The 21627-nt window shown below is 45.4% G+C and overlaps 3 protein-coding genes and 1 pseudogene across 5 annotated transcripts; 2 read left to right on the forward strand and 2 right to left on the reverse strand.

The window, feature by feature from the left end:
• Positions 1-691: 691 nt before the first annotated feature.
• Positions 692-3374, reverse strand: LOC100275083 (uncharacterized). Of its 2 annotated transcripts, none has more exon segments than NM_001149269.1 (5): positions 692-981; positions 1078-1144; positions 1461-1551; positions 2119-2369; positions 2819-3078. In NM_001149269.1, coding segments are annotated over 5 exon segments (522 nt in total). In that variant the 5' UTR covers positions 2878-3078; the 3' UTR covers positions 692-927.
• Positions 3375-6616: 3242 nt separating this feature from the next.
• LOC100279520 (uncharacterized) lies at positions 6617-9714 on the forward strand. Its single transcript, NM_001317823.1, has 2 exons — positions 6617-6878; positions 7008-9714. Exons 1-2 carry the CDS (start codon positions 6851-6853, stop codon positions 8933-8935), a joined length of 1956 nt encoding a protein of 651 aa, NP_001304752.1. The 5' UTR covers positions 6617-6850; the 3' UTR covers positions 8936-9714.
• A 5769-nt stretch (positions 9715-15483) lies between these two features.
• LOC100282106 (seed specific protein1) lies at positions 15484-19223 on the reverse strand. 2 transcript variants are annotated; one of them, XM_008679011.2, is made up of 8 exons: positions 19022-19223; positions 18635-18884; positions 18358-18507; positions 18098-18159; positions 17525-17684; positions 17363-17434; positions 17161-17271; positions 15484-16120 (listed from the first exon to the last, which is right to left on the reverse strand). In XM_008679011.2, exons 2-8 carry the CDS (start codon positions 18866-18868, stop codon positions 15716-15718), a joined length of 1194 nt encoding a protein of 397 aa, XP_008677233.1. In that variant the 5' UTR covers positions 18869-18884; positions 19022-19223; the 3' UTR covers positions 15484-15715.
• A 1598-nt stretch (positions 19224-20821) lies between these two features.
• On the forward strand, positions 20822-21500 carry LOC103655994 (acidic leucine-rich nuclear phosphoprotein 32-related protein 2-like; annotated as a pseudogene).
• Positions 21501-21627: the final 127 nt, after the last annotated feature.

Here is a 21627-nt window from a genome sequence, read left to right on the forward strand (position 1 = left end):
AGAATGAAATAATTTAATCAATCACCACCTCATTCCTTATTTCTCATAGTTAGTTAATACTATAACGAGGAATGAGATTATCCTACCAAATTTGAGGGATGGACTCACGATGCACCACCTAATGTTGGATGGAGTGATTACTTAACCAAACAGCCCCTCCCTATATGGAGCTGTAATACATCATCATTTAAGAATAACAATGACAAGGTAAGGAACATGGAAGCATTTATAGAAGGCCATACAACCCACAGGAGGTGGGAAAATGATGGGAATGATTGGTTGTTCCATACCAGAGCAGGATCCAACATCTTTGTTATTAAAGCGATGGGATGGTCTTTCCTATTCATTCAAGCTGTGTTGCTCCTGTGATCTATGTAGGTAACAAAATCAGAGATGAAACAACCATGTACTTTTGTCTCCGAAAGCAAGGAAATAAAAGGATAGGATCTAGTCATGTGCACGTAGGAAGCAACAACAGAGTAATGGATGGAGGTGCAACTACAGATTTGGAACTAAATCTATTTGAAGTGGATGCCAATGAAAACATCATTGAATTGCTAGTAATGTTGTGGTCTAATGCAGTGACCAACCTATCAGGACCGGGGCCGCTCCCACTGTATATGTTTCTTCTGTCTTTTTCCCCCGAAAACGAACTTTATACATAGTACTGTAGTGTAGAACAATGAACTCGTAAACTGAACGCTGTGAACACAAACAATTATACTAGTAATAAAAACAACGAATATTTTATACATTTGCTTAAAAGGGGTGTCATCCTGTTCCTGTCTCCGAGGCAATCCACATTCAACACGACACAGACTTCTGCAGCCTACTCAAGCTGCGTACATTTCAGCGAATAATAACGTGATTACAAACGGCACCTTCCAATAACCAGCTCTAACCAACGGCACCTTCCAATAACCAGCTCTAACCGTACAAGCCTTCCTGCTCCCAGCTGACCACGAGAAAATCCACCATTTCCTGAGAGCAGACAACCAAGGGAAGTCAATGCACTGTCTAAAATAGGACGCATATGTTCAGATTGAAGATGACATGTAGCTTCTCAAGATATCTTACACCAAGAGGGGTCGGTTGTGGGAACGGCTTCGAGCTTCCGAGCAGGCTTTCGTATGTAGCATTACAACTGCAGTCGCCAGGCAAATGTTAGTTCGAAAGGCACTCAGAAACTATGCTAATTTGGAAGTATTAATCGAGCATTCGCACTGCTGGTGCGCCACTATCAAACTATCAACTGGCTAACAAGGAGATTACTATATAAATAGTATGACATCGATAACAATATATCACAACTTCGAGGTATTTCAAATGACAGTAAAAAGAGTGGCGGGAACCACAACTGCTTCATTTCCAAGCATGAAAAATATTCTGGTCACTGCCAAGACTTCGAAAATTTAAGAACATAGACATTCCATAAGAAAATTGAAACTAGGAGAACTAACCTTATTTTTGGTTCTTGACTTTGTTGACCCTGAGAATTAAGCCTTCGGTTTCCAATCCACTGCTGTCTAGTCTGGTGCCATAGTAGAAGACCTATGTTTGTGCAAATGAAGGGACAGAGTACCAGTGAATGAAGCATCTTGCTTTATTATAATATAAAAATGATGTGATGAACCACAAGTATTTCTCCGGATTCAGGAGTCATAAGAGCAAATGGTTTACATCTGACCGTGCGGGCAAAGTCAGGGTTCAGTTGGCCTATTGCCCCCCAAAAAAAAACTTGCGTGAGAGACTCTCTGTCATGAAGACCAAAAAGGGTTCTTATTGCTAACAGGTAACACTAGTTAGTTACCAATTATAGGAGCATAGCTGAGTTCCACAAACTGCTACTGCATACAGTCATGCTAGGTAATTATTTGCATAGAATTTCTATCACATGGCATCTTGTAAAATTGCCATTTTGCTGAATTCTCTGGAGCACAAACACACATACTGAAATGCAGTTTAATTAAATAAGCATGAACAGAACTTCAACAAGCAAATATTGGTTTAATGTTTTCTGAAAACTCACAGGGGTATGGAACAAACAATCTAACATTATAAATTAGCGCACATGAGCACCAACTGTTCTGTGAATGTAGATATGTGTAACTAGTTTACCTTGATTTACAAACTCATTTGGGGAGCTGCTAGTTCCAGAAACATGCTGATCATTAGGCTGTGCTGCTGTGCTGATTGAGGACATACTGTGCCGGGATTGCAAGGCACTATTCTCCATTTCGTGTGGGCTCGAGCTCCAAAAGTCGTCTGATACGTTGCGCCTTTTTACTGAGCGTCCTTGAATTCTTAAACCTTTTGTAGGCTTGTCAACAGCTATTATTGGAGTAGGCTGGGCACAACCAAAACAACCTCTGCTCTGTTGCAAGCCAGGATTGGCCAAGAAACGATTAGTACTACCAGGTAATTGACGCATAACAGCAGAAATAAAAAAAATGCTACATTTGAAACAAATAGTTAGATCATTCTGTTTTTCCTTCATATGAGTTTGGGTTGTCTAGAGCTAACACCTAGTAACTTACAGCCATTTTGGAACCTGCAAAGTGCTAGCTAACCCACTCAAACAGATACACGGATCACTCACCGCAATTGATTTCATAAGGGCCCGCTCGGTTATTCCCATCCCATGTGGACTCAATCCTCACCAAAACTAACAGACCCCAAGGATTCAGCGCAGAGCCAATCGCGTCGGTACAGCTAAACGCAATCCACGGCCAATCACATCGGAGCAAGCGGGAAGCAGACAAGCTTAGCAATCAACTGACGCCGCGAACGACAGGGCGGGAGAGAGAGGGTGACTTACCCAACGCAGGCGACGAAGCGGCGCACCCAGGAGGAGAGCGACCCGCAGCTCAGCAGCATAGCATCCGGTTCCCCCGCGCGGCCGGCGGCGGCGGCTAGGCTACGAAAGTCGAGCCCGAGCCCGCGCCCGCGATCCCCGGAACCCTAGCCTCGGCCGGCACTGGCCAGCTAGTGGTTCACCTCGCGTCCGCTCCCGCTACCTGTTGCTTGATGAAGATTTATTTCCCGTTTTTCCTCCTCCTCTCTGTCTCCCCCTCGCCTCGATTAGATGACGCGGCGGCGTGCTGCGATAATGGCGGCCTCCCCCTGCAGCTGCTCACTTCGCTTTCGGTCCGGAGGCGAAGGGGGCAGGAATCATCATTGCGGCCGCCCGGCTGGACGGGGCCCATCGGCGCCGTACGTGGGGCGATCAGGTGCGTTCGAGGCGGCGCCAACGGCTGGAAGGGCGCTGCAAAAGGACGTGCGGGTCCATAGGGGGAGGAGTCGTTTCAGCCTGGCCGAGGATAACGGATCGAGATTACGTGTGGCGTTAATCGCGACGGGGAATCAACCGAGTTGGCGTGCAAGTAGCGTCACGCAGCCGTGCTTTGGGCTAGGAAATTCTCCGCCTCACGGAAATGGCTGGAGGTCGAATCATTGCCTAAACTTAATAATATTCTTCTTGTTGTTGTCGTCGTCGTCTTGTTGATATCATTATTGAAATAGCGGGTGCCGTATTATTTTTTAGATGTAGGTAACCAGTCTTATTTCCTTTAAAATTACTTGACATGCAGGTAAGGATGTCAATTTTCCTGTGAGAGCCGATCTAAAATGAGGCGAGGATGAGGGTAAAGCGAAACTAGGGATGACAACAGTAAATAGCAATAGCTCCTCATCTCACGGGGATCTACACAAACGATATGGGGGACGTTTCTTCCCATCACTGTTCGTCGTGAAGATTAATCTATGTCGGGAATTCTCGTCCCGGTTTAAATTATAATTAGAATATACATCATTTGTTATTAATCTAAAATATTGTCACTTATACACATTATCGGACGTAAGAAAATCATTATATGTGCATCAAAATAAACATATTTGCAAAATAAACGGTCTCTTGACAAGTTAATTATTTATTTTTATCATTAACTATTAACAAAAAACATCGTCACGTGTAAGTTTAACGGTTCAACAATTGATCCCTACAAGTTCTCGGGGTTAGGTTCCCGACGAGGACATAGCAAAATCCTCCGTGTTAAGCATTTTAGGATCGAGACAGAAAATAGGTTTTGAGAATCGAGGCCTCCGCCCCTGTCCCCGCCTAGCTGTTATCCCTAGATATAGGCTTAGGGTATACTTGGTTGCAATGATGGGACGAGACTGGATGATCCCTTAGATAAGGATGTTTAGTTCAGGGTGAGAGATTGGGACAGGACTATTCCGGTTTCGTCACCAGCTTTCCGTTAGAATTAGACGGACGATAGGGGGGTGTGGTTGTGCCCGACTGCCCCCGCAACCAAACACACCCTTAAACGAATATGTAGTTGCCCATTTATTATAGTGTTGAGAGAAACCAAACGTTTGTAGCATCCATTTGGCCGGATCTAGGAATGGCAACGGGTATATACCCGTCGGGTATTACTATTCCATACCTGTACCCTATCAAAAAAAATTTCTACCCGTCGGGTAACCCATACCCGCTAGAAAAGTCTTAAATTCAATATACCAATCGCTCAAAATATTAAATAAACATATAAAAACAACTTCAACTTCACATGTAACAAATCATATGATTACATAACTTGGTATCTAGACAAATGATAGCTAGAGAAGGGTTTTATTTTAGTTAAGATGAGCTCTATTAGATGGTTATAGTTGTATTGATGCGGGTATATTTTACCCATGAGTAGACAGGTATGGGTAGTTCCAACCCGTACCCGTCTACCCAACGGGTAGAGGTTTTTACTCATTAACATACCCACGAGTAGAGAAATTATCTCGTACCCGCCTTCATATCGGGTAAAACCCGTCGGGTATTCTGGTTTCGGGTACTCATTGCTATCTCTAGCCGGATCCTTATCTAGTCCGATCTACGTTACAAAAATATTTGCAATTTTGCAACCCGCAAGTGGTGGCTATTTGCTATTATGCTATGATTTATTATGGGTTTATCCGTGTCTATAATTCGTAGACCTAATACTATATTAGCGAAGCCCGCTGCTTGCCGGCGATGGTGAAATTGCAAATCCCTCTGCAGTTTAGAGCAGGCAGAGCTGCTCAGCTGGAGAAGTCATAGATCACGACTTGTATGTTCATTTTACGAGAAGAACGAACAAAACACTCGTTAAAAAGAAAAGCAGTGTTTGCTACGGCTGCTGATGCAGGAAAAGAGCCAAAATGTCACGAGAAAAACTGTACCAAACAAACTCTACATATGGAGCTGGTTAGATTATCGTAGCAGCATGTTTGCGTGGATGACATTCATTTTTCATCCAAAAAAAACAGCCAACGCTTGGGCCAATTTAACGAAGAAGGGCCCGCCCGGGAGCACTCCACACTGTCGTGCAGCCCAACTTTCCGTTCGCAGGCCTCTTCGTCGCCACTCGCTGGTGAAAGTGGCTATTTTTTTTTTTAAAATAAAATCAACGGACTCATCAAGAAACACGGGAACACCATTGGGGCACCGAGAGGGAGTAGTAGTAACGAGTAAACAAAAAGTAGTGGGGGGGTGCACGTCCAGCAAGTCGAATGACATTTTGTGCTCAACATTTTGCAGGATCAATCAACGACGGCGGCGGCAAAAAACGGAGAGCGGATCTAGCGTATCTCCGCTAATCACTTGATTACCGGCCAAAGGACGATACGGTCCAATACAAATCATTCATCCACTAGGCCATTAATAATTAGACAAACAAAGCACCTGTGTTAACGTGTGGCAAGCAAGCAAGCAAGTGGGAGGATTTATATGTTGTTATTATAAGTGGCGGCATCATCATTATAGTATGTACACGATGCGGTGCCATGCACCTGGACTACTAGTACGCTTGGGGAATGGGGATGGGTGCAACGGTAGAGGAAGGTCTGGCTGGAGTCGGTGTGCAGTGCATGCATCCGGCCCGGGTCTGGGTGCTCGGTGGGTGGGGTAGGCGGCTGACAGGGAGAGGCGGCGGCTAGGTTCGCTGCACGCGCGGAGGGGCGTGACAAAACAGGAGTGGCGTGTGGTGCGGGGACCTGTCAAAGCGTTTCTGCGCCAGGTGTTGTTAGGACATGTACACTGACTGTGTTTACCAAACGTAAAAAAAACTCAAGACATATATGATGATGAAGACACAATGTACTCTATATTCAAGACATGAGACCAGGAGTGGCTCGTTAGCTTATTTAAATTCTGTGAAAGTTATCCGTTATAATGTTTTGCTAGTTATTTTTTTAAAAAAAAAAACTATTGTCACGTTCAAGTTCGACACGCGTGCATGAAAAATCTGGATTCGAGCTCTACCCCACGCACTACCCGTCCAGCGCGGAGGTTCATGGATCCAGCTCGCTGCGTGCGGTGCAGTGCAACTTGGCGCCACGAGGGTCGAGGGGCACGCGACGCGACGTCGAGGCCCCCGCTCTGTCCCTTGGGTTGGCCGCACCGCGCACCAAGGGTGCGTGCGAGATTTCTCCCCCGATCCGATTCATCCTCTCCGCGGCTCCGCCCCGCCCCGCCGCAGTGCCACACGCAAGCGGGCCAGCCCCCACTTTCTCACTCCCCTCCCTCTCTAGCCTATATTCCTCTCCCATCTCTTTGCCGTTTTCTTTTCCTCCCAGGTCGGTGGTCTCCTCCACTATCCCCACAGAGGTTCCCCTTCTCCTTCCTTCCTTCGCTTCCTTTTTTTCCCCTGTCGCCGGCGGCGATAGGGTCCCGTTTTTCTTGCTTCGGCGGGCTGTAAATGCTTCCGGTCCTCTCCGGCGGTCCAGATCCGGCGGTGACCGTGCTCCTGTTCGTTCTCCTGGTCTTGATTCGATTGGGAGGGGAAGGGGTTCCTTCGGTCTTGGGAAATTCGAAGACATGCCTGCGCTCTACGCTTATTACGGAGGTGAGGAGGGCGAAAAACCTCTTCTTTCTTCTTATTTTCTTCGGAGCTTTGTTTTGATTTGAGATTTACGCTGGGAGGAAGTGATTACGTGTGCTCTTCCGTTCTGATTTTGATTGCTTCAATGGACAGATGGCGGGTGCCTCGTCTCGGCGCCGGCTGAGCTGGCCGGGCTCTTCTGCCGCGGCGCCGTGCAGCAGCGGAAGCGCACGCTGGTGACCGCGTCCGCGGTCGCCGCGGCGGCGGCCGAGTTCGTGAGGGCGGCCAAGAAGCAGAGGCAGCTGCCGCTGCCGTCGCTCGACGCGCTCCCAGACGAGTGCCTCTTCGAGATCCTGCGCCGCGTGCCCGGCGGCCGCGGCCGCGGCGCCTCCGCCTGCGTCTCCCGCCGCTGGCTCGCGCTCCTCGGCAGCATCCGGGCCTCCGAGCTCGGCCAGGCCGCGGCGGCGGCGGCGGACACCCCGTCGCTGCCCGACCTGAACGAGGAATTCGTCATGGAGGAGGATAATGAGGAGTCCCCCGCGGATCGGTGCGTCGACAGGGTCCTAGAGGGCAAGGAGGCCACCGACGTCCGCCTGGCCGCCATGGCCGTCGTCGCCGGATCCCGTGGCGGGCTGGAGAAGCTCGCCGTCCGCGGCAGCCACCCGACCCGTGGCGTCACGGACCAAGGACTGTCGGCGGTTGCACGCGGCAGCCCCAACCTCAGCTCGCTCGCGCTCTGGGATGTGCCTCTTATCACCGATGCTGGGCTCGCGGAGATTGCTGCCGGGTGTCCCTCGCTCGAGCGTCTGGATATCTGTCGATGTCCCCTCATCACAGACAAGGGCCTCGTCGCTGTTGCGCAGGGGTGCCCCAACTTGGTGTCTCTGACCATTGAGGCATGCCCCGGTGTTGCCAATGAGGGCCTGAGGGCGATTGGCCGCAGCTGCGTGAAGCTGCAAGCTGTGAACATCAAGAACTGCCCTCTTGTTGGTGACCAAGGCATTTCCAGCCTGGTGTGCTCTGCTACCGCTGCTCTTACAAAGATCCGGCTCCAGGGATTGAACATAACTGATGCTTCGCTTGCTGTGATTGGATACTATGGGAAAGCCATCACTGACCTTACACTTACTCGTCTCGCTGCTGTTGGTGAGAGGGGTTTCTGGGTGATGGCTAATGCTGCTGGCCTGCAGAATCTCAGGTGCATGAGTGTTACCTCTTGCCCTGGAGTCACCGATCTTGCGCTTGCTTCTATTGCCAAGTTCTGCCCGAACTTGAAGCAGCTGTACCTCAGGAAGTGCGGATATGTGTCAGATGCTGGCCTCAAGGCGTTCACAGAATCAGCAAAGGTGTTTGAGAACTTGCATCTCGAGGAATGCAACCGGGTTTCTCTTGTCGGTATTCTTGCTTTCCTCCTCAACTGCAGAGAGAAGTTCAGGGCTCTATCGTTGGTGAAATGCATGGGGATCAAGGATATCTGCTCTGCGCCTGCACAACTTCCTCTTTGCCGATCACTTCGTTTCCTTACAATCAAGGATTGCCCAGGTTTCACCGATGCAAGCTTGGCTGCGGTGGGGATGATTTGCCCTCAGTTGGAGCAGGTTGACCTGAGTGGTCTTGGTGAGGTCACTGACAACGGGCTTCTTCCATTGATCCAGTCTTCTGAAGCTGGTCTGGTCAAGGTTGACTTGAGTGGTTGCAAGAACATTACAGATGTGGCTGTCTCCTCCCTGGTGAAGGGACATGGAAAATCTCTGAAGAAAATCAACCTTGAGGGTTGCAGCAAGATAACAGATGCTATCCTCTTCACCATGTCTGAGAGCTGCACCGAGCTTGCGGAGCTTAATCTTTCAAACTGCATGGTTAGTGACTACGGTGTTGCCATCCTGGCATCTGCAAGGCACCTCAAGCTCCGTGTTCTCTCACTGTCAGGCTGCTCTAAGGTTACTCAGAAGAGCGTGCTGTTCTTGGGCAACCTTGGCCAGTCTATAGAGGGCCTCAATCTTCAGTTCTGTGACATGATTGGCAACCACAACATTGCATCGCTGGAGAAGAAGCTCTGGTGGTGTGACATCCTTGCATAGGCAGACAAGATGGTCCATTGCTGGAAGGGCTCATGTCTAGTCTACTGGGAGCCACCTCCAGATGCAGATATACGACCGTAGCAGTAGCACAACCAGGTGATCTTCAGGTTTTTGGCTCGCATGCGATGCGAGTGATGATGGTGGGCTTCCGCATTGTTCAAGGACCAGTTGTTTTAGGGGGTGCTTTCTAGTCAAGTGCTCGTTTTTCACAGATCACCTCTCGGGAGGTTTATCTGTTTTTTGAGCCTTGGCTGCCATCACTGGCATCCTGCCCCTCGATCCAGACACTGGTCCTTGCCTTATAGTCATATAAGGTTTTTTAGGTTGCCATAGTGTCCAAGTCCTTTTTCGTTTTACTGCTTCCTGGTTATGAAGTTGCAGGCATCCGTGATCCATTGGCAGCTCTGGACTATCACAATTCTAACTCAAGAACCAGATGCTGGTGTCATCTTTTCCAGGGCTGCTGATGCTGGAGCGTCTGTGGATTTGTGCAGTGTGTTTGGTTGTCGAGTTTTGAGTTTGTTTTTAGTCTTGATGTGTTGTGTGCTGTTCATGTTCTCCATGGTGTGTAAGGGTCATGTAGGGTTGCATCTTTTTTACAGTCTCTCTGGGATGCTTGGTGTTCATGGTGATCTTGGCCAATGCTAGGCGCATACTAGAAGCCTTGCCTTGACAACCTTTTATGGTTTTTTTGCCAGATCCCTATTTTTACAAGCAGATTGTTGAGTGCTGTAAGCTTGGCGACCCTCTTTGAATAAATGAAATATGTGTTTATGTTGAAATTTTGTGCTTGCCTTGTATTTATAACATTGTTGTGCATGCAATTAGATTATATGTGATGTGCTTATTATGATTTAGTTTCAAAATTTTAGCCAGGCATATCTTCAAGTATTGAGGGGCAGCTGCTCATGTTTGAATTCCTTCTTAGGGCTAGTTTGGCAACCCAATTTTTTCAAGAGATATCCATTTTACAAGGAAAATTAGTTCATTTTTTTTGGGAAATGAGAACCCCTTAGAAAAATAGAGTTGCTAAACTAGCCATATTATTTTTTATTGGCCAGGAATGAGTTATTTCCTAGTTCGTCGATTTTGTACTTGCTATATATATTATATAGTATTATACAATTTTGTTTGTCATGACTGGCGCTTGAGTTATGGCCTTCTGAACAGTCGAGTGTGAAAAAAGAATGTCCTGAAAACAGTTAGAACAAATTAATCGTAAATGTGAAGATAATATAGAATATATAGATTAGAATTATACTTCGTTTCAATTTTATAATTCGTTTGACTTTTTTAATTAAGTTTGACCAGATCGTCTTATTCAACTTTTTGTGTGAAAAATTCAGCTATGCTTAAAGTATATTATATGTTCGTCTTTTTTTTAAAAAAAATAAAAAATTCATAGCCATACTTAAAATATATTATATACAAATCGATGCCACATCAAAAACTAATAATAATTATGAATTTTTAAGCAAGACGAGTCAATTATAAATAAATTTAGAGTAAAAAATTAAATAAATTATAAATAAATTTGGAGTAAAAAATTAAATAAATTATAAATTAGAACAGAAGAGTATTAAATAAAGGTGCCTTTGGATGTCAAAAGAATCCCTAGGGAAAATATTTGAAGCTTGTTTGGAAGCAATGGTAATGGAGGAGAATGAGGGGGCAAATTGAATAGTAAGGCCTAGTAAATGTAGGGGATCTATATTGGAGGAATAGGGCTGGATGAAATACTCGTAGCTTGTTGGCTTACTCAACTCATAGTCTAATTAGCTTGGCTCAAATCAAATCGTTTAAATTTTTGCATGAGTTGATGCTCTAGCTTGGTTTCTTAACAAGCTCAACGAGCTGTCACTTCCTCAGCCCACAGGTTACAACAGGGAGCCCAGACCAGGCCCTAGGAACTTTGTAGTATCGCACTACTTGTGTTGTTTGGCGGTTGGGCTTGGGCACTTGGCAATTTGGCACAAACACAACACTGAGCAGTGAGCACTTAGACTAGCTCCAACAAGGAGCTCTAAAAGGTCCTGTACCCTAAATTTAGAGGACGATGACGTCCTCTACTCCCTCCAGCAACATCCTCTAAACGGTCCTCTAAATTTAGAGAACGCTGCTGGATCCTCTATATGTAGAGTTTCTCTAAACGGTTCTCTATCTATTTGAATACTTTAAACAACCGGTTTAATAAAACTAAAATATGTACAATACATTTGAGAGTATGACAAATACGTATGTACAAAAATTAAAAAATTAAAAATGTCTTTAATATAAGTATTTATATATAGAGGACGTGATTTAGAGGACGTTGTTGGAGAGAAAGTAGATATAGGAGATGGAATCTTTTAGAGAAGACTGTAAAGAACAGATATAGAGGATGTATATAGAGGACGTTGCTGGAGACAGTCTTAGTAGTAGATCTAATTGTGGGCCACCCGACCCGAACAATACGACCCGACCCGCTCGAAAAACCCCGATCCAACGACCTAACCCGACCAATCCGACAGGTAGGTACGTGCCATATTTTTTGATCCGCAACAATCCACGAGTTGGATATGAATTGTGATTTTTGACCCAAACCTATAGGTGTACATTTGGGCCGGGCCAGATAGGCCGGCCCGAAGCACAGCCCAGGCACGGCACGGCCCGAAATAATTTAGTGCCGGGCCGGCACGACCCGTTATATTGGGCCGGGTTTGGGCCGAGGTCACGGCCCATGGGCGGGCACGGGCACGGCCCGTTTAAGGCAGGCACGAAATGGCCCATATAGAGGCACGAAAAGGCCCATATATTTATTAAAACCACACTTCATTCCACACTTTCATATACTTGATAAAGAACACAAAGCTAGAGATAATGCTAGTTAGATGTTTTTTGTAGCTTTGAATTAGAGTGTGTGATGTAATTTTGCTTTTGTTATGAACATTAGACAATAAACTGAACTTACGAACTTTGTATAGAGCTGGTTATACTCTTTTTCCTTCTAACAAAATGATTTATAAACGAGATAGTCATTACATAGCTCTGGTAACTTTAATTAATACAAATATTAATTTTGATTTTGTTCAAATTTATTTGTCTTATCTTTTATTTGTTTTATTATTTTTTTTGAATTTAGAGCTATAATGTGAATTTTGGGCCAAAAACTGAATTTCGGGCCAAAAATTGAATTTCGGGCCCTAATGTGAATTTCGGGCCTAAAAATGAATTTTGGGCTTTTATAATTTCGGGCCGCCCGAAATGAGCCCGACACGTTTAATCAATTACGGGCCGGGCCGTGGGCCGAGGGCTAGGCCCATGGGCCGGCCCGGCACGACCCGAAATTCAAACGGACCGGGCCGGCCCGAAATTCAAACAATACAGGCCTTTTTGGGCTTGGGCCGGGCCGGGCCGGGCGGCCCGAATGTACACCTATACCCAAACCTGACTTAACCTCAAAAAACTCGATCCAAAGCTAAAAAAACCTAACCCAACACATCCAATCAGAACACACGGGCCAACCCGACCCGATATTATACATGAGTCGAGCACGGACCATGCCAAACGGTCTACAACTCACGACTCGAACCTGACCCAACGTACTTAGTAGTCAGCGCAGGCCCACCGGCCACAGGCCACAACGTAGTCTCCCCTTTAGCCCTCTCCCGCAGTCCCCACCACACGGCCAAGTTGCCATTAGCCAACTCTAGCCGATGCTCCACCGGCCAGATGGCCACCGGTCAGACGGCCATCGATCCACAGCTCTACCCTCTAGGCTACAGTAGCTCCGCCGATTCGTCCTCCAAGCTAGTGCTAGGAATATAGCCGAGCTTTTTGGGAAGAGCACAAAGCACGACCCGACACGAAATAATATGGCCCGGGCTACCACGGTCCGAAGGCGGGCCTGGGTCAGGCCTCAAATTTCGGCCCGTCGGGCCCCAGCACGGCTCGCACAGATGGACCGGGCTTAGCCGAGACGAGCCAATTAAGTCCAAGTTGTTTAATTTTTTTAAAAAATTTAGTAAGATATCGACTTTATATTGTTGTGATATTTGAAGTTTATGTGGTCAAATGATGCTATGATTGTTTAATATATTCAATTTAGTAAGTTATGGACTTTATGTGGTTGTAATATTTTGATTTTATGTGATCAAATATATGGGCCAGACTTGGACCGACACGACCCAACGAAGGCACAACGCGTTTTAGGGCCGGTCCACTATTTTACACTTCGGGCTGACACGACACTGGTCAAAAGTTTTTTAGGCTTTCCTGGTCCAAACTCGTGGCCAAACCCGTTTAACACGAAGCACGATAGACTTAAGCTGGGCTGACTCGGCCGACCCAATTTCCAGCACTACTCTAGGCCAACCTAGCCGACCCTGAAGTACTTATATTGAACTACGATGAACTGGAGAACTTATATTGATGAACCGTATTATTTTGTGATTGTTTTCTAGTGTTAAATGGATTTTGTACTTACGTATATATATACATGCACACACAGTCAGTTTTTTTACCGTGGCTCGCGAGCCAAACGAACCAGGTCAAACTCGTAAGCTAAGTCGAGCTGGCTCTCGAACTCGATCGAGCCGAGCCAAGCCAAATTGACTTTATATCTAGCCCTAGGGAAGAATTCCCTGGTCACCGAATCAGAGCTAAGTAATTTTGGTTCCCCCATTACTTTTGTTCTCAAATAAGTCCTTAGAAATGTTTCTCTATTTTGATATTCGAACGAGAATAACCTAAATACGTGTTTTGCAGTAATTCTAGTCTATTTTGACTTTTGAACTAGCAATGAGAATAATCTAAACAAGTTTTGTAGTAATGCTAGTTTAAGGAGCGATTCTTGGATGAGTTTGAGGAGGATTTTCGCATAACCCTCGTGGGATGCTCGTGAGGTGAAGTTTTTTTTTCTTTTTAGATTGTGGATGGCCTGGGTTCAATCCAAATTTGTAAGGGTTTGTTCGTTTTACTCTTAATTCATGTGGATTGTCTGGAATTGAGTGAGTTTCAATCCCAAACAAATCACAACATTTCATAATTTTTTCTAATCCCATCCAATCCAGGGATAGAAATAACCGAACAAATCCTAATTTTTTTTTCTATTTTGAACTATGAATTAAAATAATCTAAATAGGTGTTTATTTTCTTAATTTGAATTAGGAATGAGAAGCATTGAATAGATGTTTCCTAGTGATTCTCTTTTATTTTAAAAAGAATCTGGATCACTAGTCAAATGGTTTCAAAATAGGTGTTTCGTAGTGAAACGGCTTTATTTTAAAGAGATTTAAAATAAAATACGGCTCTATTTTCAAATGGTTTCAAAATAGGTGTTTCGTAGTGATTCTCTTAATTTTAAAATACGGCTTTAGTTTATTTCAAAGAGTGAATCTCGGGTGGGTCTCGCGAGGATTTTCGTACAATGCTTATCATATGTGTAGGAGACAAATTATTTCAAATGTGGTTCTAGTTAATCTCAAGGAGCGACTCGGGCGGGTTTCATGAGGATTTTTGTATGGCATTCGTCAGATGTGTGGGGGGAGGTAGTGATGATCTTTTTTAACATGGCATCTCCATCTCCCTATAGTCATCACGATTCAACTGACCAAATCCAAATTCTTCCTATGGCGTGCTCAGCTCCTTCTGTACCTTTGAAGCTCAAAGTTTTTGGGATACCTTGATGGATGCCACGCTTGAGAAGATCGCTGCATCAATGGCCACAGATGCTGCTAAAGTCTCTAATCCAGTGTATTGTCGCTGGTATGATCAAGACACTGTTGAGTGGCCTTCTTTTGTCGATGACCGAGAAAGTCCTTCAAGATGCCGTCAATGCTATATCTTACTACCAAGTTTGAGACTCTCCAGAAGAAATTCGTCTAATCCATGAAAGCACGTATGGTGCAAATCCGTGTGGATCTCGTTACATCGAAAGAAACACGATCTATCTACCACCAAAGTTCAAATATACGGTATACACAATCGAAGTTCAAATTATCAATTGGACAATAATTAATGTGCTCGCCTGTTGGAGGAAAAGAAAACTCCTGCAATAATTGATCAGCATTTTCTAGAAGATGGGTTTTCCTCGAGCTAGACATTCAGTCTGAAATCCGGTGAGTAGTTCAATAGGATGCCAATCCTAAGTAGATCAGGGGATATTCTTCTTCACAGAAGGGGCTAATTCTGAAACCAAAAGGTAGATTTGGATAGGAGGCACATGTTCTAATGTATGATGTCTCATGTCTTTCAAGTACACAGGCAAAAAGGAAAAAAAGGTTGGCGCACGACCATAAGTTCAGTATTCTCTTGCTATGGCCTAGAACCCTGGATACCGAAATAGAATACCGTTAAGGCCCCGTTCGTTTGCACAGGATTACACCCGGATTTATTCCAGCTAATCAAAACCTATATAAATTAGAGAAACAATTCAGATAGGAATTGTTCCGGGCCTCCATTCCGTAGTAACCGAACGGCCCCTAAACAAGGCCGCGGAATTTGGACGTTACCATCTGCAGGCACTGCAATTAGGATTTAGGATGAACGCACTTGCCACCAACTGCAAATGACTCGGGACAATTTGGATATATATATATCTGTAGAATATGAACAAAAGCTATCTAGATTGATAAGCAACATACGGCTCAATTCCAGGAAAATAAACCAGGAGTAGTAGTATATATCACATAACATAATACAGACTACAGGTTACTCTAGCAGGCAAGCACAATATATTATACAAAGCCGAGGAACACCATGCACATCACAAATCAGCTGGTTTGGTCATCGTGATCTTCACTAAACAACACTCTGTTCGCTGGCGTCTTGTTCATCAGGATTAGCTCCAGCTTCAACTGGCCCCTGACCAGAATCTGTTTCCGTCTGACTTCCTTGTAGTTGTGCCTGTCCTGTAGCTGATCCTGTCTCCGGAGCACTAACTGCATCCAGCTTGGCGCTCTTTATAAGTTGCCTTGAGGTGGCATCAAGCGGACCGGTTTCTTCAGATGGCAGTCTGGGGAGTGACTTCCTCTGGGGCTTCTTTGCTGGATTCAACGGGGTTGGTTTTTTCACACCGGTTTGAGAAACATTCTCCTCGAGGCTCAGGTGGGCAGGCTGGTCCGCGGTAGCATTTTCTTCAGTCTCTGGTGTGGACTTGTTTTTAGAACGACCAAACTTTGGCGATTTGGCTCTTGTTGGGGGGATCTGCAACAAATATCAACGCTGAAACACATCAGGTTTGTTTGAAATAGAAACCCCATATTTGTCCAGCAGTATATGTGCATGTAGACAAAAGAAATACGTCTTCTACTCGTCAAAAATACATGTGCATCTATCTGAAAGCAAATATGGCGGTTACACCTATAACTCAGAACCACAGCCGACAAAGGGGGCCAAACACAGGATGTCGGGTGCTACTTGAGCCTTGCTAACCAGTCAGGTAGCAGGCCCGTTAGCTTCTACTGCACATATCATAACTAAATTAGTAAGATACATTCGAATATCTCGTCTGTCCTGCAAGCCTGGTAGTTGCTGAGTGTTGATGGTATGCATAATTTGGCTCCTCGTCCATTTTTTGACAAGGTTTTCTGGTGCAGTGTCATGTGCTCGACCAATTATAAATACAATATTGGGACTAAGCAATCATATCAGCAAAGCACCAAAGAATGATGACAGAAAAGCTGATCGATGCCAAAGAAACAAGGACTTAAAGTAGGAAAGCCACTAGTCGCTAAACAATTATCGAATTTCAGTTAACAGGTAAAGAGATTAACTTTATTTGAGTAGCATGTTCCAACTGGAAGCGAAAGAACCTCTAGCTGAGTTGGTTAGGTCTTAGGTGGTATGATTAGCACTCCTCAAATCCTGAGTTTGACTCACCGTGGGAGCGAAATTTAGGCTGGGGTACACATGAAATCACTGCAGCAGGAAAGTCATAAATAGATAAAAACACAATACCGACAGTGGTTACCATCTCCACTCAGATAACAAGTTTTTATGTCAGAAAAAATAAGGCTTCCAGGTTCCAGTTAAACTATATGGTAGTTTCAACTTCATCTCCTTCTCTTTTAAAATGATTGTGTGAAATATATATTCTGAAAAGACAAGAAAGGCTATGGGTGACTAAAACTGATGGAATTTACACTGAGTGGTCATTCCACACATGCTCATAAGGGACATCAGTCATGAGTTCACTCAAAGTATAAGATACTGTAGCTAGTCATGAGCCATAATCACTAAGTTACCTTTTTCAATTCAACCTTGACAGGAGTTGGTTCCTTATAGAAGCTTGGCATTGGTGTTGCCTTGAAGTTCAAACTCTTTCTCAGCATTTTGAGTTCTGCTTCTTCAGTTTCCTGTGCATTTTACCGAAATATATCAGTGAGCAACATAAAGGATGCATCGTTGGAAGGCATCATTTTCCAAAAGAAGGGCAAATAAGGGTACCTTTGATTTCGCTTGCAAATTGCTTATTTCTAACTCTCTTGCATGAATCTTCTCCTCAAGCTTCGAATAGAACTGTTTGATTGCGGAATTGGGTAAAGAAAATTGGCAACATACATATTTGAAAAGGCAGTCAGCAAACAAAACAGCTAAAACCGGTGTTACCTCTCTTCTTTTTTCAGATCTCTCATCACACTTGAAGGTGAAACCATATGATGGAATGCTGCCAACTTTTCGAGGCTTTGCACTCTCACCATTTGACTGTTCTTCGTCACTTTTGATGGAAAAGAGCTGTGCTAATGGCTTTTGAGTTTTCCTTTTCTCCCTGGATTTGAATTAAATATAAATAGCATAAGTGACTCTTTAAATATATAGCTATATTATATAATTTTATATCCAGTTCATGATGCACCAGAATGTATATAGGATACCGTATGGATATATTTATGCTATATCTGAAGCTATAAAATGACTTTTTTTAGCATGGTTTCTTTTTTTACATGCAGCACACCAATTTATGCACATATCGCAGATGCGTAGCATGGACACACTGTAGAACACCCCTAGGTGTGCACATACTATTCCTACTGGGGACTCAGGATGTCTCTGGAAGAGTTCATCAGTACCAATTCATAGTGAACATATTCATTTGGTATATGCTAATACGCTATTAGTCTATTACTACATTATTTTTCCTGATATATTCTGATCTTAATAGAAAGGAAAGAAGCAATTTACTTGGAGTCATCCAGCAATGTTGCATCCACGGAAGATGAGCGAGACTCATTCTTGCCATCTTTCTGATAAAAGTGAAACAAGTCAAATAAGATCCTACTGGATTGGGCAGTAAGCTGATTCTAGAAATCCACGCAAGGAGTCAAATCCAGGGCCTGGAGATGATACTAAAGCGCTTGCAACCACTAGGCTACAGGCTCTTTCGCTGACCAGTAAAGATATTGAAACATAGTGCATCATAATGTAGAACTAGAGCTGCTTACATTACTGCCGACACCAGCGTCACCATGGGACACCTGGACAATGGGTGCCTTAGGAAGAGAAGAATTGGGAGCCTTTTTCCTCGTCTGACCTTCGTCTCCACTCGTTGGGCTCTTTGATTTGACAGCATTAGGTCCATGGCTTTGATTCCCCTAAAGTTGCATTATGAATGAAATGACAATCAGCACAACTGCAGATGGTATCATTTGATTCATTTCCTACCAATACGCAGAAGATAGCCACAAAAAGCGTTACATGACATCACCGCCAAGAGCTCACCTTGGAAAGGCGAGGCTTCAACCCTTCCAGGGGTGAGGTGGCCTCCCCGCCAGCGTCTTCTGGCGGGTTGATCACCTCGCTCTCGCCTGACTTGTCCTCATTGTCCTTCTCCTCATGCTCTTCCTCACCCTGCCCCCCTAAGCTAGAGAGCATTGCGGGCTTCCCACTGGCCGCATCCTCGACGGCGACCGCCGCATCCGTTGCACAGATGATGTCATCAACCGCATCGCCCATCTCGACCAAGCCGCCACTGATCCACCGCCGAGGGAAACGAGGTGCACGCGAGATCAGAAACGCCGAATGCGCCGCAGATCTGGGCCAAGCAACCGCAAGAGAAATCCCGGTGGCACCTATGGGGCTGGAGGGGGTGGGAGAATGTTTCTTTACCTCGCCCGTGGGGAATGCTAGGGAATGACGGTGCGGAGGAGCACAGCGAGAGGGGTAAGGGAGGCGGCGGCCCGCCGGCTTCCGCGGAGAAGGGCCGCCTGTGGCGATGGAAGGAGAGGTGACAGCGGGGGGGTGTAGGTGCTCGTGGCTGTGTTTGGGCCGGAGCTGGTTAGTTACCCGTCGTTCCAATCTCGCTGTCTTTTCAGTGTTCCCTTTTCCGTTTGTTTCTCCATATATACTGTTTGCTTTTAGCCTTAAAAAGAATCTCGTGGTCTCATGGAAAAAGGGCTAGAATACCAAATGCTACCTAAGACCTTCTGTCATCAAGATTGGATTACAAAGCTGATGAATTTGGTAGAAATTTTAGGTACAAATTCATCTATAAAGTAACATGAATTAGAATGACATATGTGATTAAAAGTAACAATGCTATTTCATATGTGATTAATTTAGAGTCCATCTGAAAGAAGAACTCGCATGCAAGAACTAGAAAAAAAGAAATAAGAAAGGAACGAAGATATACCCTATAGCATAGCAGAACCAGTGACCAGAGAAACTTTTCCGTGAAAGGTATACTCTATAGCGAGGCTCATGCCAAGGGTATTGGAGACGTTGTTCTGCGGATCAGTTGACATGATTGTACTACAACCATTCAACATGGTTGAATAGTGGTGATGTAGTGAAGATGTCGCTGCAGCGCAGTCCATGAACACCACTCAAAAGTAGATGAAGTAGTTGCAACGAGCGCTTCCCAAAAACCTAAACGGTATCCTGAACACGATTGTAAGGGTCGATGGTTTTAGAGGCTTGCTTACTCTACTTTCTATGTGGGTAGAAACAAAGATGGGAGTAGCATAGAGCAGTGCAAGAGAAGAAGAGTGTTTGTGTCTATCGGGGAAGGAGTTAGGCTATGTTTGGTTCCTTTAGTCGCCTCACTAAAGTTTAGTCATTAAAGTAACTTATTTGATTTCATTGACTAAATCTAACTAAAGAGCATTAATTAATATGAATAATGATTGCATTACTCCTATTAATTAGTGGCTGCCTGCTGCACGTAAAAAGAGAAGAGGACAAGTGAGGTAAAAATCTCATTTTAGTCCCTTTTAGTCATCTCCTGTTGACTATAGAACTAAAATTTAGTCATCACACTTTAGTCACCTTGTTTGCTTTTTCAGGGACTAAAAGTGACTAGAGTTCACCTCAAACCAAACGGGGACTTAAATAAACTCCAAGATAAACTCCGGTAGTTCTTTAAAAAGTAGCTCCTTAAATTCTAGTTTAGGGAGTTTGTAAATAAGATTTAAGAGTAAAAAACTTTGATCTCCAACCATTCCTTATATTTAGTTAGTAAATTAAATTTAAATCTTTTTGCGAACACGATATTGACCAATGTATCAGTATTATTTTACATTGTGTATTAAAATAGACCCATAATATTTTTTGTACGTCAAATCTTAAAAGAGATTTTCAATTCTATCCTCCAACAGTTTTAATTGGACACGAAAGTATATCTATTCTCTATTCTAGTCAAAGATGAGAATAAAATTGAATGTCTATATCGCATAACCTGGACACGTTCTTACATAAATGACATATACACTAGAATCTGCCAAATGCTAAATTTTGTGGAGAGTCTAATATAGGTGTCCACACCCCGGCTGTTCTGCCCGCCCCCGACATCCTCGCGCATGGCATACCTTCCATCGGCGCGGTGATCCCTAGCGCAATCCTAGGAAATTCTCCGTCGACGCCCCGCCATCATCGCTCCCGCGCCCGACATCCTACCCCTCTACAGCAGCGATGGCCGCCGCCGCCGAGGACGACGCGACGTGGGACCGCGCCATCTCCGCCGCCACCAAGGCCACCTCCGCACCCAAGATCCTCACTCTCGACGCCGCCGTCAAGTCCTCCACGGGCCGCCTCCTCTCCGCCGCACTCATCGGACGCTTCGCCGCTTCCCTCCAGGAGTTCTCCGTCACGGGGGCTGCCCTCTCCTCTCTCATGGGCCTGCCCTGCCTCCCGACGCTATGGCGCCTCTCCTTCCCCGACAACCGTCTCTCGGGGCCCGCTGCGCTCGCCGCTGTCGCAGAGGCCTGCGGTGCCACGCTGCGCCACCACGATCTAGGTAACAACTCGTTTGCCGAAGTCGAGGAGCTCGCGCCACTCACCAGGGTTGGAGTCGAGTTGCTCGACCTGTACCAGTGCCCCGTCACCAAAGTCAAGGGGTACATGTAGAAGGTCTTCGCGCTGATTCCCAGCTTGAAGCATCTCGATGGCGCCGACGCTGAGGGCAACGAGCGTTTGGAGATGGATGACGATGAGGACGATGAGGAGGACAACGAGAAGGGGGATGAGCGAGAAGGATGGGGAGAGGTGTCTCCCTCGGAGGGGGGGGGAAGAGGGTGATGGAGAGGAAGGGGATGAACAAGATGGCGAGGATGGTGAATGGGAGGATGAGGAGGTGATGATTTTGCTCTAAATCTCCCTCGGCAGCGGCGGATTCCTCCATCGCGTCCCTAATCGAGTGCGCCACCTCCACCACGGCGCACGCCGTCGACCCGGTGCTCCTCCGTGCCATAAAATATTCGGCCCGTGCCTCCGATGCC

The sequence above is a fragment of the Zea mays genome, chromosome 4, assembly GCF_902167145.1.
Source record: "Zea mays cultivar B73 chromosome 4, Zm-B73-REFERENCE-NAM-5.0, whole genome shotgun sequence".
Lineage (NCBI taxonomy): Eukaryota > Viridiplantae > Streptophyta > Magnoliopsida > Poales > Poaceae > Zea > Zea mays.

Coding starts and splice junctions, on each gene's coding strand:
- LOC100275083 (XM_020551396.3), bottom strand. CDS start 2,236: ATGGAGAATAGTGCCTTGCAATCCCGGCACAGTATGTCCTCAATCAGC. Junction 1,145..1,460: donor AGTCAAGAACCAAAAATAAG/GTTAGTTCTCCT, acceptor TGGCGACTGCAG/TTGTAATGCTACATACGAAA. Junction 982..1,077: donor CACAACCGACCCCTCTTGGT/GTAAGATATCTT, acceptor GTCTGCTCTCAG/GAAATGGTGGATTTTCTCGT.
- LOC100279520 (NM_001317823.1), top strand. CDS start 6,851: ATGCCTGCGCTCTACGCTTATTACGGAG. Junction 6,879..7,007: donor GCTCTACGCTTATTACGGAG/GTGAGGAGGGCG, acceptor TTCAATGGACAG/ATGGCGGGTGCCTCGTCTCG.
- LOC100282106 (XM_008679011.2), bottom strand. CDS start 18,868: ATGGGCGATGCGGTTGATGACATCATCTGTGCAACGGATGCGGCGGTC. Junction 18,508..18,634: donor TGAAGCCTCGCCTTTCCAAG/GTGAGCTCTTGG, acceptor ATGCAACTTTAG/GGGAATCAAAGCCATGGACC. Junction 17,685..18,097: donor ACATTGCTGGATGACTCCAA/GTAAATTGCTTC, acceptor ATTCAAATCCAG/GGAGAAAAGGAAAACTCAAA.